The 18,854-nt window shown below is 38.1% G+C and overlaps 1 protein-coding gene across 2 annotated transcripts in view; it reads right to left on the bottom strand.

Annotated features, from left to right (window-relative positions):
- Positions 1-18,854, bottom strand: part of LOC131362195 (cadherin-22-like) — a 203,085-nt gene that overhangs the window by 37,557 nt on the left and 146,674 nt on the right. For both annotated transcript variants that reach the window (XM_058404039.1, XM_058404040.1), the window contains exon 9: positions 10,842-10,978. In XM_058404039.1, coding sequence (XP_058260022.1) covers positions 10,842-10,978 — 137 coding nt within the window. The remainder of the gene's footprint in view (positions 1-10,841; positions 10,979-18,854) is intronic.

Here is an 18,854-nt window from a genome sequence, read left to right as displayed (position 1 = left end):
AAAATATTGAATTATTTCTAAATTATTGAGAAAATTTGTATGCAATAAACCATATGAGAATGCAATTCAAATCACTTAAATAATGTTATAGTGTTACAGGCTATGATATCATTTGAGAAAATTTTATGGGAGCCATAAAATATTATTCATTACAAGATACTCTATATATTATTATATACATTAAAACTGATTCTGGTTGAGTAAACTTAATTCCACTCCACTAGTGCCTGTAGCTCTGGGATAAACTTAAATAGTCATATGAGGCTAAGATATTAAGGAAAAGGATTTCAGCAGCTTAGAGAGATGCCGCACATCTGCTGCAGGCTCACCAGATGTAGAATGCCACATATCCTGTCAGCCATGAAATATATTTTAAAAATGCACTTCTTCTGATTGCTGCTGATCTTGCTGAGCATGTGACCAGCAAAGAAATACAATAATGCTAGAAATTGTTTGTGTGCTGGAAGAGCAGAAGTGTTTCAAGGATGTCAGGGTAATATTGTGTTTCTATCATAAAGGTCATTTAAGACTGGAGGAAATTATTTGATGCTTGAAGGGTTTTATCACAAAAAAACATCTTTAAATTTCAAAATGAAAACACCATTGTAAGTATTCAATATGATATAAAATGTATTATTAAATGCCTCAGTCAGTCAGTCAGTCAGTCAGTCACTCATTGTAGAACTCAAGGTCTAAAGTCACAAATAATTTATTGTGAGTTCTCTAATAAGTCATAACACTTCACAAAAAAAAAAAAAAACAATGTTTTCCTCTCAATTTGGAGGAGCAGCAGCTCTACTTTGAGACCATATTGAAGTGTTGCGCTCTTCACACATCTTTTTTGCTGCCCATATTCTCAACTTTATTTTTTCAGTGCCCACCCTTTCTGACAATAACTAAGGATAGGTTGCTGCTGACCCACCAATGATCAAATTCACACTTATTTTTCTATGAATTTTGCATTAGATTGCGTTTATGTAAACTTGACCAGAGGCAAGGTTTCTCCACTCAGCTAAAGAAAGAACCAAATGCTTTTCCATATGAAAACTATGGCCTCTAAATTGGAGGTGCTGATTCTTATCCCAGCTGCTTTAGATGATGCCAAGATGGTACCACCTGCAGCAAACAGGGATGATACCTCTATCCCTCCATACTAGATACTGATCCAACCTTGACAGCAACTTGAATCTTAAAACTTGTATGTGCATACAAACAAATAAAATGAAGTTAAGGCAGACCAATACCCATCTTAAGCAGTGTTGCCTTCATGGCAAGAATGCAAACACAACTCTCAGAGCACTCATAAATTGCACAAAGTAGTGACCCAGATACCCTGTACTGGTGTAGAACCTCCCAAATGACAAGGTCTGTGATCATAGGTGTTCTTCAAATCTACAAAAAACATATAGACTGCTATCAGCATGCTCCTATGACTCTACACAAAGCTGTGATTAAGTAAAAAGCTTGTCCATTGATCCACAGTCTGGGCGGAACTTACACTTTCGGGAGGAACACACTTTCTCGTCAAAAAAAAAAAAAACAATAAAACTCACACACATAACTTTGTGCAAGTACATGGCACTGCCCCTGAATTTCATTGTAACAATGAAGAGGCATATTAACCACTCAACCTCAACCCTGTAAAGTGCCTTCAACATCTCTGGCCAAATCTCATCAGTTGTTGCTAAGAAGATTGCTAACTCAATGGTACCTTCAACCACAGAGATTCCAAAACACCAAAGGTTTCTTGCACTTGCCAAATGAAGAGAGTGCATGTTCACTCGGTTAGAGTTCCTGCTTTTGAAAGTGCTCCTTTCAAATTCAACAATAACACCACTAGAGGAAACTGGCTTAACAGATCTTGTGTGTGGGCTCATCTCCACCTCCTGAGAAACCAATGCAGTTTGCCAAAATCTTTCTGAGGTGATCCGAATTTAATTCACTGAGTGTTGACCAGTTAACAGCTTTGCCCCTCTCTATCAGAAACATTATGGCCACAGGTCTGAAGATACAATCAAATAACCGGTTATTAACCTTAAGCCAAGTGCTCTCATGAGTAACTTTGCACTCAAGCAAAATGTTTATAATTGACAATCCATAGTTTGCACATTTCAGCAAATGTGTTCAGATCTGGGAATCCATTCCTTCCAATCACACCCCTTTCTGTCATTTCTCAATGGCAATGCTGAGCAACGAAGTCCACCATCAGCACTATGGAATCAGCATGCCTTCTGCAGGAGCTGTGCATCTGCCACACAATAATCTATGTGTTTATAAAGCAAGCATGGTTTTATTTTCCAGGGCCCTTCCCACTCTTTACATTAAATAACTTCTTCATTTCTTTGATAAAGATGTTATAGTTAATATCTTTCTCTACATGTAAGACACGATACTCTTCCCTTCAATTTACCTGCAATGCAGCCTGCAATTTGATATCAAACAATCAGAGACTGCAAAAATTGTATGTCACTCTTTCCTGAAAGATAGGATTTGGCAGTTGCTGAGCGGTTTGTCAGTGCTACTGCCAAAGCATTTCCATAGCTCTAACATCTCAAGTTACTCTGGAAAGAGCTCAGTGAAACAGGGAAGTTGATCATTTTTCCAACAGCAAAACTAAATTCCAAAAGCAGATGATACATTTATTGTGTTTCAGTACTAAAATGCAGTGCATAGTGGTGCCGTGGTGCATAACTCTTGCCTTTTCTTACACGATACAGCAACTGCAACTGACCTTTAGCTGTCAACCAGCATGTAGGTTTGAGTGACAGAATCAAATTGAACTGTTTGCCGATACCAGTAAACGTGGCCCAGAAGTTTAAAAGCTTTGAGAAAGAGATTCTGAGTGAGTGATAGAGAAAGAGAGAGAAAAAGAGAGAGAACTTTGAAACACATTTTTATTATAAATCTTTTACGAATCAAAACCCCAAAGACAATGTAAACTGTAATTTAAGAGAATATCACACTTGAACATGTGTACACCCACACACAACAAAACAATGTTTTCGTAATCATTAACTGACACATTTGCGTCTCTTGCATAAATTCCACGTTAACAATGATTCTAAAAGGACTATTATGTTAAGATTATGTCCATAGTATTTACAGTGATGGGATTTGAGTATAGCATTGTTCTTGTTTACTACAGTCTGTGTAAACATATAAAACATCTTGTGTTATAATACTTCCCAAACACACAGAGGTGCCATTATGCACAGAAAATGATAACAGTACAAATGGTTCCACAATATTAGCATGTGGGTAAATCAGATTCTAGCAGCCACCATAAAATGTAATGTTCAATGGAGATCCCCGGGTCTTTAGGGAAGTGGAGGTTGGTAGACAGTCCCTTCTCAGTGCTGTTTAAATGTGCCAATTTTACAAAAACATCATAGATCTCTTATTTTTCCCAGCAGTATAAATATATACATTCATGAGCCAAGCATTATGACCACTTACCTACCTAATATGCTGTTGGTCTTCCACATGCCACCAAAACAGCTCCAATAAACTAAAGCATTGACTCTACAAGAACTCTGAAAGTGTTTGGCAGCAGATGTGTTGTAAATTGTTCCAGCACATTCCACAGGTGCTTGACTGGATTGAAATCTGGGAAATGTGGAGACCTGGGCAACACATTGACCTTTTTGGGCCTCGTGTATCAAGCTTGATGTGAAGGTATTTATCTGTAAATTGATTATATGAGTGTTTACACAAGACTTTTTATATTTATGAAAATCCTGTTAATTCAGGGAACAAAAACAAAACAAAATTTGTATCCTACTCATGCGCCTATATGTGTGTGTGTGTGTGTGTGTGTGTGTAAATGTACACATAAGACAACTAATCAGAGTAAGCCTCAAGTTGATCAACTTAATTTGCATGGATTTCTGCATTTTTAAATATGGGGTATACTGTCAAGCAGAAATTGTTTATTTCTGTTACATTTGTAGCATTTAACAGACACCCTTATATAGAACACAAAAATACTTTATATCAAATACATATCCTTATTCTAGATCAGGACTAAGAATGCCAGGTTTTAAATCATCCATATGAATAGTGTAACGTCTGGGGTCGAGCCCCGCATAGGGCGGGGGTCCCAGACGTTACACTATGTCTGTTGTCACTATGCCCGTGGTGTGTGCGCGCACGCCAGCACACAGTGTAATGAGACCCATGCGCAGGATTCAGCGAAGCACTGCTTTTATTACATTTAAGACGCGACATAGGGAAACAAACGTAACACTAGACATGGCGTGGTTAACTAAACTAAACAAAACCTAGACCTTAGCTTGGACATGGAACCTAGCAAACAAAACCCCAACAGAAACCACGGTACAGATAATCATGGACCAGGACACAAACAAGGATCCCTATTTATAGGGGTAGACATTAGGGCTAATGGGATACAGGTGACACAATCAGGATAGGAACAATAGGAAGGGCGTAACAAAAGACACAAAGAAGCAGGCTTCCAAGGTTCACCTGCCAGCGCCCTCTCTGGGCCTGGCAGGGAACTGTCCAGCTGTTCCTGACATAACCCCCTCGTCTAAGGCGCAGCTCCCGAAGCACCCAACCTCAGCCTAGGGGACGCCTCAGGAGTAGGCAGAAGATGTAGTTCATAGAGGGGAGCTGCAAGGCCTGATGTGGTTCATAAAGGCAGTCTACGGCGATGCCCCAGGTCCCAGGGGCAAGTTGACATCCGGCCCTAGAAAGAAACGGGAGGGAAGCGTCTTCCACCCGTGGTGCCGAGCAACGTCCTCCACGGAAACTCCATCGCGGAGTGGCGTCCCCGGCTGACAAGGTGGTGGAAGCCCGCCTCCAGTGGGACCGATAAAAAGGGGGTGTCCCCCATGGCCTGAAGTCGAGTGACATCCTCCTTGTAAGTTCCCTGGGGGAGCGACGTCCTCGACCATAACGAAGATGGGGACACCTCCCTGGGGAAACGGGGAAAAGGATCCACCGGATGCCATCCACTGGTTGTCCAGGGCTCTAGCCAGCAGACTGCAAATCCTTACCAAAGACAGGAACTAGCTGGGAATCCCGCTGGGTTTCAGAGAAGGTCCATGATTCTGTAACGTCTGGGACCCCCGCCCTATGCGGGGCTCGACCCCAGATGCCCGTGGTGTGTGTGCGCACGCCAGCACACGGTGTAATGAGACCCATGCGCAGGATTCAGCAAAGCACTGCTTTTATTACATTTAAGACGCGACATAGGGAAACAAACGTAACACTAGACATGGCGTGGTTAACTAAACTAAACTAAACAAAACCTAGACCTTAGCTTGGACATGGAACCTAGCAAACAAAACCCCAACAGAAACCACGGTACAAATAACAATCATGGACAAGGACACGAACACAAGGATCCCTATTTATAGGGGTAGACATTAGGGCTAATGGGATACAGGTGACACAATCAGGATAGGAACAATAGGAAGGGCGTAACAAAAGACACACAAAGAAGCAGGCTTCCAAGGTTCACCTGCCAGCGCCCTCTCTGGGCCTGGCAGGGAACTGTCCAGCTGTTCCTGACAAATAGATGGATCTAGGGTTTCCCATCAGAACATTTCCCAGAGCATTACACTACACCTACTAGCTTATTTTCTGCTCACAATGCATCCTGGTTCTATTATTTCCATAGGTAAATGGGGTATGTAAACGGAGGAACTATCAACCATTGCTGCAAGGTCCAGTTCTGATGCTCCTTTGACCACTGTTAGTGGGTACTCACTACTGCTCACTGGGAGCACCCTCCAGGCTTTGTCATTTCAAAGATTCACTGACCCAGTCATCTGGCCATGACACTTTGGCCGTTGTCAAAATCTCTGGTATTCATTCCTGCCAAATTCTCTAGCATCAAACACGCCAATGAGAACCATCTGTCTGATTACTATCTGATATTTCTTTGACCTTGACATGCACCATTGTTATTTGCTTCATCTGTGACATAATGTTTTTCTCATTGGTGTATATCTTTTTATATATTTAGTAATAAATATTTTACCATGAATGTCATCCATTTTCCAACCTTTAGGTGTCTGTCTAAGATGTTTCCATTAAAAACATCTATTAATCAAGAGCTATGTCCCAAGGTTCTGGTGTATGGAAAAAGACACATTAAATCCATGGTACATGAGTAAGTCGTAGAGCTCTTTCAGCCAGTGGCAGGTATAGAGACTCTGAATGAAGCTTGTTATAGACATTCTAGATTTCTGAATATGGGGAGTCAAATACTTGAGGAGAGTGGAGAGTCTAACAATTGTGTAACTCTTCTTCCTCTATAGGAGTGTTGTAGAAGTATCCACGACCAAGAGATTTGAAACCCACTTTGTCCCATCTGCACTGTTGTAGGAGTTAGGACAGTCCTTCATTCTGCCAATCACCCAGAAAGAAAGACCCAGTTATCCAACCAGATGCTGTTTTTTTTTTTGGAAAAATTACACTGTCTGCATAAGCTGTGAATTTTACAGGAATCATGTCTGGGAAAATTCAAATAATAATCCCATGAAGATGTGTTCTAAGTTAACACAAAAAGGGCTCAATTGAAAGAGCATGTAATAGCCCTTGAAGGGAATGACCTTAACATATGCCACCAATGACAGAAAAGGTTCTTATAATAGAGCCATTACTTCTGATCATGCTGTATGTATGTATTGTAATATGCTTTAAAACATTTGATATAGAATGCAAAAAGATCCTTCAGTGTTTTAAAAACATACAGATGATCCACTGTGCTATAACTTTTTGCTTGCTCTAAAAAGAGACAGCAAATGCTTTAGTTTTTTTTTCTTTTGTTTTACTTAGCAAAAGCAAAAGTCATAATGTCTTACAGCAAGAAACGATTTTCAGAATGGTTCATTGTGGGATAATATATGTCAGAAATTCCTGAATAATTCTGATTTAATGTTTTAGCATCTGCTGGTCAAAGCCTTTGACAATAATTTAAAATCTACACAGAGAAACGGCACTTTGTGCCAGTGCTTTAAGCTTACAAGGACTCCTTTTTCTGTAATTCCTAAAAAATTGCCCTCTGACAACTCAAGGGAGGAGTCGCATGATCAATGCACTCTATTAGTACATCATAACATTCCTGCCCAATTAAGCATCAAAAACCTTTACTTGGGTGGCACAACATCCTGTCCAGGTGGTTTTCAGCAAATGTCAGATGTCACCAGTTGCCACAAGTTCACAGGTCTCTGACGGAAAAAACTTAAAAGACAATCTCAAATGCCTGGCTTTCACATTAATCATTTGTTCCTCTGCTGCCACAGAGTTTTAAAAACTAAAAATGTTTCCTTTGGCTCGTCTGTCTTTCAAAAAACAGCCAGTATATGTACATACAGCATAGTTTTAGATATTTATATTTAACTTTTATATGGCCTTTTCTCATATACCACCACTGCCAGTTGGGAAACCAACATCTTTCCTCTCTCCAAGAGTCTCAGAAAAGATGAAAATAAAGGAGTGATACTGAAGTAATCTATTATTAAAGTGGCAGTGGCAGTGATGAGAACCAGACAGTTGCTGAGATACAGTAAAGAGATAAAATAGTAGAGAATTTGGTGACATGGAATTGCCAAAAAATCTGCCCCAGGTTGCAAGCCTCTATATAAAAGTAGCTTAGGCATTCCCCAGACATGTATTTTGAACTTACTTTCAATCATTTGCACTGGCTTACCCCCTGACAATAGTCTCTCCACAGATCAATTAAGAACTTCAGAAGAGTGAGTATGAGAATTCTTCATGATTCCTACAGTATCCATATTATGATATATGGTACACTGTAAATCTCCTCCCAGTACAATAATGTTGTCCTAAGGGCAGCTGCCAACAGTGTTTCTGGGAGAAAAATAAATAAATAAATAAATAAATAAATAAATAAATAAATAAATAAAAATTAAACAAACAAATAAATAAATAACATGCGTTCATGTCCTAATTCGGTGTGTATATATTTAAAAAGAAAAGAAAACTGAAATCCCCAAGGTTGTGTCTTCCAGCAAACTGTATTTTAAAAGCAGCAGGCTAAGTATTTAAACATGATTAAAACAGTACTGCAACTACTATGCTTACAGTGTGTTATCCAGCTTGTTTGGTTATACAAGTCAGTGATCATCTTCTGCAGTAAACATTTTTTAAAATCTATAAATAATTAAATAATGCACTTTTTTCTGTGCCCCAGAATACAATCATACTTAGAGAACCAATGTTAATAGATGTAATACATACATACTCATGAGTGTTTGTGTGTGTGTGTGTATACACACATCAGCCATAACATCAAAACCACTGACAGTGTATTACTAATTATTTCATTACAGTGGCACTGGTTACGGGGTGGGATACATTATACAGCAAATAAACAGTCAGTTCTCAAAGTTGACGTTTTGCAACCAGGAAAAATGGGCAAGTGTAAGGATCTGAGCAAATTGGCCAAACTGTGAAGGCTAGAAGGTCAAAGGGTCAGAGCATGTCTGAAACAGCAGGTCTTGCAGTGTGTTTCCAGTATGCAGTGGTTAGTACCTACTATTACTGGTCCAAGACAAACCAGAGACAGGTTCATAAGTACCCATGGATGCTCTAAAGGAAGAAAGGAAGATGATAAAGGCAGTGTGATGCTCTGGGCCAGTAGAGATTCTAGGATTTTCATTTAGGGGGGCTTAGCCCCCAGTGAGGGTAAAATTAAAAATAAAAATGAATACATAAAATAAAATAAACGTTTGACTAACAGGATCTGAAAAGGTCCTAAAGCCCCCCTAAAAATGGTACCACTTACCTAAACATTGTTGCAGACCTAGTTCTTTCTGCAGGATAATGCTCCCTGCCAAATTTGTCCGAAATGGTTTGAGGAACATGACAAACCACATGACAAACATGACAATGTTCAAGGTGTTGACTTGGCCTCCAGATTCCCCAGATTGCAATCTGATCTAGCATCTGTGTGATGTGCTGTCTTATTCCCATGGAGGCCATGCTGCGAACATACCTGCCTCGCTAGGTCAGAAGTGTTTAGGTTGCACAGAGACCTACACCTTTTCTGATGGCACTCATGAATGCTTGAACAAGCACCTTTAATGTTGACTTTTTAGTGGTTACATAAAAAATTTAACAGTTAAATAAAAAACAGCTTGAGTTGACATATCAAGGTTTAATCTATACTGTTTTTTTATCATCATCTACAGTAAGATGTTATTTAGCTGTTCAGCTCTTTAGTATGGTGATTTATCTCATGAAGTTAAAATATTTAGCAGCAGAGTCACCCTGAAATATTTGTGTGCTCACTGTCAGATTTTTTACTCGGTAGACTAAACTTAGTTGAAGCTTCCCTCAAGCTCTCTAAAGCTTCTCTTAAAATGTGTCTGTGCAAGAGATGTCTTATATCCTGGTATTTTAAAACCCCTTCAGGCTCACTCTCCTCTGCCATGGGTGCTGGATCAGCAGGTTCACTTGCAACAGCAACTACAGCACTGTGTCTTTATACCACTTGTGCCCTTTATACCATCAGCCACACCAGTCAGTCCTAGTGTGATACCTGGCATCGGCTCTCAGCAGTATTCTTGCTGTATAAAGGGGTTACAGTAAAAATGTCACTATTTTCATAACCAGCAATTGTCCTGGCTACTTGATTATTTGTCTTATCACTACTTAGATTTATTTTCTGCAGCATCACCACCATTATTTCTATACTTATCCAGTTTCCTTTCCCAAGGGAGAAGCCTGCCTTATATGGCCTGGTTTACTACAAGCAAATCTGTGTTTATAAAAATGATATCGTTTTTCCTCTATTACTGTTAAAATTACTTAAACATCAAGTATTTAATACTGAGCAGCCAGTACCATAAATGTGTGGTATTTAAGTAAAATACTGTAATTTAGGACTTGTCAGATCCAGAGGAATCATTTTTATTGCTCCTACTAATTTACCCTTGAGTGCAAGAGTTTTCTTTGAAAAATGAAAGCATGGTTTTAGGAATTACTCTTCAACGAGGAGTTTGACAATTCATCATTGGTTGTAAAGAATGTTCCTCTAAATAAACGATGAAATAAATTCGTAATGAAAAAAGACTAGTTTATTCAATCTGGTGTCAAAAGAATGCAGAAGGCTTCACTTTACAATGACTCTTCCGGCATGCATTTCTAGGTTTGTCAATCATGAAATACCACCCGAATTTTCCCCATTGTTAGATATTTTTGCTCAAATTAAACTCAACAAACCCTTTAGGGACCCTAGTCACTGTTTTAAACATCAAGCCAGAATGAAGTTGACCAGTCAAAATTCACTCATACATGTCACACATTCCCCTTCTTCCAAGAGGTGACATGTTTCTGTGGCATAATGTACAGCTTAAAGTTCACACACAGAAAAAAATCAGAATCTCCTGCATCCAAGCTCAAAATCATTTACTGCATGATTTATTTCTTATTATGTTATTTCCAATGTTGCACAAGTAAGTGATAATATTTCATAGTAATATACATAAATGTATTATTGAAAGCAATCCAAATATGTTTATTAAAATCTACTGCATTGAGCACTTGATTAACAGTCTGCACTTTAATTAAGTTAGATCTACTTAATAAATCCATATATAAATAGGAAAATTCATAAATTGTACACTTCATTCAGTTTTAAGCTACCATAGCCATTCATTAATCTAAGTTTACTGTGGTATTTAAACCATAACTACCCTGTATAAAATGCATATTTAAAAAAAAAAATATTAAAAAAAACATCAGATTTTTAAAAGGGTACGTGTTTTGCCATCTGTTTATCCAAACTGAAATGACAGGCCTTAGGCCAAAGCATGTATCAAATTTTGAAGAAGTACAAGACGTACCTGCTTCTACGGCTGTCACTGTGATGTTGTGCCAGCCTGCTGTCTCCCTGTCCAAGATCTTCCCCAGGGTGATTGCACCAGTCACTGCATCAATGTTAAAGATCTGCTCCTGATCTGTGCTCTGATCTATTGAGAATCTAGACAGAGGGCAGGAGATGTCAGTACATGCATACATAAAAAAAAAATAAAATACCAAAAACATTTATGTGAAACCTAAAAAAAATTATTATTTTAAAGTCATTCTTAAACTGAATATGTATAACTAGTGACATTTGGCAATGTTTTAACTGTTTATTGTGCACATAAACATGTATAATGAGGCTGGAATGGGGCATTTCACAGTGGCTTTTCACTGTAGTTTATTTCATCACTGAATTATGTGGTGATAATCTGAATTCTTTGACCTCTTTATTTGACTGCGTCATATTCCTCAAAAAGGCTAAAAGAATGGTGGTTCCTGTAACACTACTGATTCTGAAACTAAACCTAGGCCAGGCTTCTCTCTTTTGGTTGACAGTTAAAAATGCTATTGCCAATGCCTATGCGTAAAAGACAGCAGGCTTAAGTCATCCTTAGAAAACGCAAGATTTATCCACAAATATAAGAATTCAATCTAACTGGAATTTGTGATTGCAGTCATTGTAATTTCAGATGTATTGTTTTCAGTCTATTTCATCTATGTTTTGTTTAGCACTGGAGAAAAAATTAAAAATGTTATTTCATCCTTGAATGACTACAGAGCTGCTTGGAACTTCATTAAACAGTGTCTCATCAAAAGACTAGATATGCCTACAATTTCTGTGTCCGAAACTCTGGGTCAAGAAAGGTGACCCATTTTACCAAACACCTTTGTCTCAACATCTGTGCTGCTTATATATTCTCTGTGTTATTCTTCAAATGACAAGTCACCCTATTATGCTAGGCTTTCCCTGGCTTTGCAAACGCAACCCACACATCTGCTGGAAGATATTGACTGATCTTAGTATCAAATCATGTCTAGAAAAAAAGTCTTTGAAGCACTTATGTAGAAAGCTTTTCTAAACAAACACCTGTTGAGATCCCAGTCCGATATCAAGATGTAACAGGGGTCTTAAATAACATTGTGCTATATGCTTGCTCCATTATTCTGGTAGAGTGCGCTCCTCTACAATGCTTTAGGCTATACCATCTATCTCTGGTAGAAAAGGTGGCCATGGAGTACATTTACAAAGCCCTTGCATCAGGATATGTCAGACAATCCAAATTGCCCACTGCTCCTGAGTCAGTTTCTCTGTGGGAATGAAACTGGTGAGGGTCTCCACCCTTGATTCGATTACAGGGGACTAAATAACATTACTGTCAAGTACCCTTTGCCTGTTTTTATAATACCACCTACATTAAAACAGTCATTTATCATGTTCATAGTTCTCTCTTTTTAAGACATTTCATCATTTTCAATCAACCAAGAAGTAAGAACATGAAGACAGATGCTCTTACTGTACAGATAATGTCATTCAATGGGAGATTCATGAGAAAATTCATAAGCACAGGCCATTAACTGTCTGGCCAAAAAGACCTATGCACCCCTCAACCAGAAGAATAAACTTATTACATTGTGTTACATGTATGAGCTTCAGTGTGCACATATCTGTGCTTGTCAACTTGCTCTCTCGCTCTCAGCCTCTGTTTCTCTGCAACTCTTTGCCTGATTATTGAACAGGGTGTCAGTCATCATTACTACTGGTATAATGGCAACAGCAAGCCACCTCTTCAGCTTACACATGCATACTGCTCCTAACTATAGTGTTTACTTTTGATTTGTTAAGGCTTGCATTTGTGTTCTTTATCACACTTCTGTGCTTTGCTTCTGAGCTTTTCTTCTTAGCTAACAGTGCTAAGTGATGTCTGCTATTAGTTCTGCCTGGCTAGTCATGTTAATGTCTCTTATGTTAGAGTTATATTGTTATTTACTCCACTGCTACACATGACTTGGCTTGTTTTGTGGAAATGGAGGAGTAGCTAGCTATTTGCAGGATGGAGTTGGAGGCAGAGAATGAAATCTAATTCTGGGAACTGGAACTCTGTACAGCAAAGATTGTCCTAGGATCCTTTATCCCATCAGAACCCATAAAGTTTTTCAGGTAATCTTCACTGGCTGTGCAACTTCCTTCCATACCCCCTCCTTCTGAACCTCAGGTAGATTCACCTCCAGAGACATTCTACTGCAGATATTGATGTAAGTAGGAAGATTGTCTGCTGGTACCTCCATTTAAGGAAGCTAAAGCAGATACGTATTTTATTGTGTTTGAACATATTGCAACTATCTTAGATTGACTGAAAGAGATTTGGACTCAGGTTTGTTGGTAAAGTTCACAAAGTTTGTGCTTCACTATCTTTCTAAGAAATCTTCTATTATGAAACTGTTAAAGTGGCAATACTATTTGCTTACAACCTGGTACTGAAGTACACAGTCAAGTTCTGGACCCTTAAAAAGCAAGGTCACAAACATTAAATATATTTTATTTGACAAATAGTGTCCTTCACGGAAAGTTAACACAATGGTGCAGCCCAGAGCATGGGGCTACCTTTATATGAGCAGATCGTGGAATGTTTTGTCACAGTCTTGGTTTGGTTTATGTAAGACTGACTTTGCATCCAGTTAGTCTGGTCTGGTTAATGCTACAGTAAATCAATCATTTTAATTAGTTTAGAAAATTAGTGGGGAATCTAATCCAGTAGTTTTCCCAACATGTCCTCCACTTTGCTCATGATAGTCCTTGGTCTGGACATTTGGGAATTACTAAAACCTATACTAAGGTCCTTGAGCATTTCTTCTGGACTGCTTTAAGGAAGGATGTAGCTAAATATTACTGATCCATTTGCTTCATTACATTCAATTCCAGTGACTGTAGCATTTGAACAAGTTTTAGTTGACTGTTTACAGCCTTACCTGTTAACACTAATGTGTATAACAACTCCAGCCATTCCACTGCAAACAAGATCACAACTTCAGTTACTATCCAAGCTATGATGATTTTTTTCTCAATTCCAGGGATTCCTAGAGTACTACACATAGACCAGGAAACTAACTTTCTGTGTAAAGTATTTTCTGACTTCTCTGAAGATCTACCATCAGATTTCAAGTCCATATCAACCATAATCACCAGGTTGTTTTATCCCTGCAGAATTAGTTTTGTATTAGGAGTGATAAAGGAGGACCTCCTGTCTGAGAGTGATGCTGTCCCATGCAATTGTGCTGGACTATGCCATTAGTATCCATGAAAGATTGCATAAGGCTATTGAATTACATAAAGGTGCACTGAATGCCGTTCAGTCCTGTACGAAGAAGCATTATGATAAAAGAGCTCAGAAAAGTTCAGAAATCTTCAGCCTCAAGACCAGATACTGGTGCCTTTACCAGTCCCAGGTTCTTTTCTCTCAGCAAAGTTTTCTTTCTTTTAGTGGAAAGGAAACTGAAAGACACAGACTGTTATTCACACTCCTGCTCAAACATGTGGATTTGTGACATTAACATGTTGCAGGCATATCATGCTCATAAACCTACTGCTGTTGTTTAAAAGTTGTCTCTAAACCTGTTAATACTGAACTAGAAGTTCGACTGCACCTTAGCCTTGTGTTACACTGTCAAACTCTTATTTACTTATTTTTTACTATTATCCCATGAACAGAAGAAGGACATTTCAGGATTGACACAAGATCTCCCTTCCTAATTTAGTGATGTTCCCTCTCAAACCAGTGTTCTACAGTAATATATACAGCTAACTGTAATGAAGCATCTTAAACAGCAAGCATATCAAGATGATATGACAAAAAGAGCTGCAATGAAGATAGATGTTGTCTGTTTTTTGGAACACGACTTTAAACACAGCTCAAGTCCTTGGACCTCGCTTTGTTTACTCATTCCTAAATCCAATTCCACATACAGTATAGGTTCTGTACTGACTACATGCGGGTTAATGCAATTAGTTTCTGATTCTTTTCCTTTGGCAAGATTAGATGACTGCATTGATAATGTTAGCTATGCCCACTTTGCAAATAAACTGCATATCCTTAAGGGCTATTGGCAGGTTCCATAAACTCCCCCTGCTTCTGAAATTTCACTATTTGTTACACCAGATGGTTTCCTGCAATAAACAATAATGTCTTTTGGCTTAAAAATGCTCCACCTACTACTCAGAGGTTGCTAAACCAAGTTTTAGTTGATTGCAGCTAACTTCTGTGCTTATATGGATGATATGGTGGTTTATTTTATTAGACTAGCCCAGCCATATGAGGTCCTTCACACAGTCTGAGAACATAAACCTGCAACTGCAATTTTTGTAATATTTTTGGGAGTGGTGGCTGCCTCAAATCCTTACTTAGTCTTTTGGTTTTGGTTCCCATGGTGCAGGAGCTGTGCTGATTTAAGAGGACAAAATGGGAATCAGTTATTGTTGTGTAATAAGCATGAGGTAAAATACTCCATTACTGAGAGGAAACTGTAGACCAGTTACTAGCCTTGGAAAAAACATTAAGTTGTACTCATTGTAGTATCCTTCTATTTATTTATTATTATTTTATCTTGCATGTATAATGAGAACAAGAGACTTGGTGGTACTCCACTGATGATAATTCTAACTTAGAAATGCACCACAAGATTCTAAAATGTGGTGGCTGACATACCCTTGCATGCAAACTGTCTGAAGTGCGTCTAAGTATTTGCAAACACATGCTCTCTGCAGGTGAGCATTACTTTGTACATGTCTGTATTTGTCTGCTTGCCTAGTTGTGCTCTCTCTCTCTCTCTCTCTCTCTGTGTCTGCCTGTTTGGTGAACGTGGTGTCAGTCATATTTACTGTATTAAATTGCAGGCATATACAAAATGGGAGGATCCTTGAGTTTATAACAAGCAGAAACAGTGAGGCAGCACACACACACACACACTTTACTGTTGCTCTTTCAATTTCTTTATGCTTGCATTCATGTGCTTTACTATACTTCTGTGCTAAGCTTCTCTGCTTTGACTTTGTGCTTATAGTTTTCTGCTTTGTCTGTGATATTGTCTATTAAGTTAGTATTGTATTGTTGTTTGTTCCCACTGCTATACACTGCTGTTATATAATGTGGTGCAACCTTAAGGAGGATGAACAGCTCAGCAGGTGCACACAAATACATAAATCTCACATAGGAATTTCTCTGTCTAGACACACTAGGTAATTTGGCAGGACCTACCACTTGTATTTTTGTTAAGGTACAAGAGTAGTAGCTAGTGTTGTCTTGGAAGAAAGGTTAGAGGGTAAAATACAGAGTAGGATGTAGGAACATGTCTTATGTTCTATCCTTTGGTGCCGTCTGTTCTCTCCCTATGTGGAACACCTGGTACATTGTTCTCTTCAACCTTCCACTTGTTAAAAGTGTTTTACAAGGTCTCTTCTGTGTATGGATTGTGTGTACTTTAATAAACGTTGCGAGTGTACTCAGTTCCGATGTCTCTTCATTCCACAACTATCCAGCTTTTCAACATCTCCAGCTCATATTACTAAGTACAGCACTCCTATAGACAAAAAAGCAGCCTACACTAGGGCCGTAACACCTGGGCCCTCTCCTTGCTTTATTCAGGTCATCCAGAAAAGATGAAATCCAACCAGACAATGGTCCATAGATATTATGTAGAACAGTGTGGCCTTTGATATGCATTGTCTTGTTTCCGCCTGCTCTATCTTTGCAAAGGAAAGATCCCGAAAACTTTGCCTACAATCAAAGCTGAATGCCTATGCTGGGGAAAATGGCTCTTAATGAGAAACCCATGATTTCTGTCAGAATAGGCTTTAAAATGTCACATATGAATTAGCGTTTCTTTTTCAGCATCAGATTTTCATGTACCTTTGATGAAATTCTGCAGCCCAGTAACAATGTTCTCAAAACATGCTTACAGTATGAATAAGGGTGTGGGGGTATTTTGTAGAGGTTTGGTTGCAGAAGCTGTCCTTTGGTAGTTAGAGTAGTTTAGGGGAATGAGATAGCCATGAGGCACAGGTCTTTTAATTTGCTTGAGCCCAATAAACATAATTAAACTGTTCACGATAACCATGGGGGCGATGCTAACCTACTCTATTCTTTACAACATCTTGAGCCCTTCAAGCTCCAAGGGATCATCATGCATTTTAATAGAGCTAATTTACATTATGTACATGTATGTGTGAGTAATAAGCTTTGTGGCTAGTATTCAACTTTTTTTCCCCTTTGAGCTAAACCTATCACCGACAGCTAAGTTAGAAAAAGCTGGGTCAATCAGTGTATGTGCCAGGAGAAAAAAATAACTGTTTATAATTTTTAATAAAGAAAATAAATCATTTTTTTCCCACCGGAATCTCATTAGCCTTGTCTTGTTATCTTTAAGGAATGCAAACAAAAAATATATATATATACATATCTTACACCCCAATTACATATTTACATCCTTTATAAGGTCCTTCGTTCAATTTGACCTAAAAGTTATAAATGTTTTTTTTTAATATATATATATATATATATATATATATATATATATATATATATATATATATATATATTATTATATATATATGACGGCTTTACAGAGCATCAGTAGCAGACATATCTCAATATCAACTGTTCAAACGAGATTATTGTGTATTCGCTTCAGCATTGTTTTACAATGTAGAAAGAAATAAACATCAGGAAAGACCATGGAATTAGAAGATGTGTCCAAACTTTTGACTGGTAGTGTATATGTTTGAATGTTGTTTTTTTGAGTACTTTAGTTCATTATTCTACTTCATCTACTATACACACAGTGTTCTGTTATATCCAGTGCAATTTTATAATTCAAAATGCTGTGTTTTTCTATTAGTTATTCATAGATGACAATTGTTTGTTAATACTACGTTGTGTATAACAAGAGAGAGATTAAAATGTTGAGAGATGTTAAATTAAGTACAATAACTAGTTATAGTTATGAAAAGCTTTTTCATCTTTACCAGAAAACATGATTTATTCAACAGATGTGTTAACTGGTGTTTCATTACTTATATCACACAAAAATGGATGTCATTGCCATTATTAAAAGTGATCTAGCAGAGGTAAATGCCAAACATTAAACAGACTTGTCATCATTATTGTCTCTAACGGGGTTGGAGACCATATATATATACACTAGAGTTATGTAATTTCTGTTTATGTCTGAGGTGTTTCAAATCCCTAGTTAAGAGCCCTGGACAGTTTGATCCATCAAAGACAACCAGTGCATGCAAAAAGGATTAATGATGTGTAATGAACTGTATTGATGGCAGATGTGAACCTGTCTGTTCAGTTCTATACTGTTACTTTTGCTCCCTGATGTAGTATTGTTTATGCCAACACTGACATTACTGAACCAAGGCCTACAATGAAAATATTTTTGTTAGCTAACTAACAATGGACATGCATAGGATATTATTTATATAATACATTATGTATTGATACCAGTAGTGTCTCCCCAGTTGATACTGGAGAAGACAAACTACTGTTTACTGTTTTCCTAGCTGTAACATTCCCATGGAAGACTAATAGACAGATTATTTAAAGTAGATATCCGATCATACTATTGATAGAGACACTCTTCCCTGCCTGTCAGTCACTGTACAGAGGCAACCTGTATAAGAATAACAGAAAAAAATCAGGAAGCATAGCCCTTGAATGCTTAATTGAGCAGAGAATAAGATGAGGATTAAGGCAGAAGCATGAATTTATCCTATGGAAGCAATGGCAGAGAAGACTGATTTTTCTGTACTGTATGATTGCATAGGAATAGGGTTTTTGAGAGAGTTTTGGAGGGAAAGCATGGGACTGAATGGAAGAGATGAACTCTTAGGTGAGAAAATCTAGAGCAGGGAAATAGAATGTAAATGGCCTCATGGATTAGCAGTGGAAAACACTGACTGATGTGGGGTATTATCTCTGTAAGCAGCTTGGTAAGTATATCTCCCATAAGGTGTCTTGTCAACAGTGGAAATATATCCTTATCTAAATGACCAT

The sequence above is a fragment of the Hemibagrus wyckioides genome, linkage group LG11, assembly GCF_019097595.1.
Source record: "Hemibagrus wyckioides isolate EC202008001 linkage group LG11, SWU_Hwy_1.0, whole genome shotgun sequence".
Classification (NCBI taxonomy): Eukaryota; Metazoa; Chordata; class Actinopteri; order Siluriformes; family Bagridae; genus Hemibagrus; species Hemibagrus wyckioides.
The sequence above is the reverse complement of the archived record's forward strand: the minus strand, read 5'-3'. Positions and strand labels throughout refer to the sequence as shown.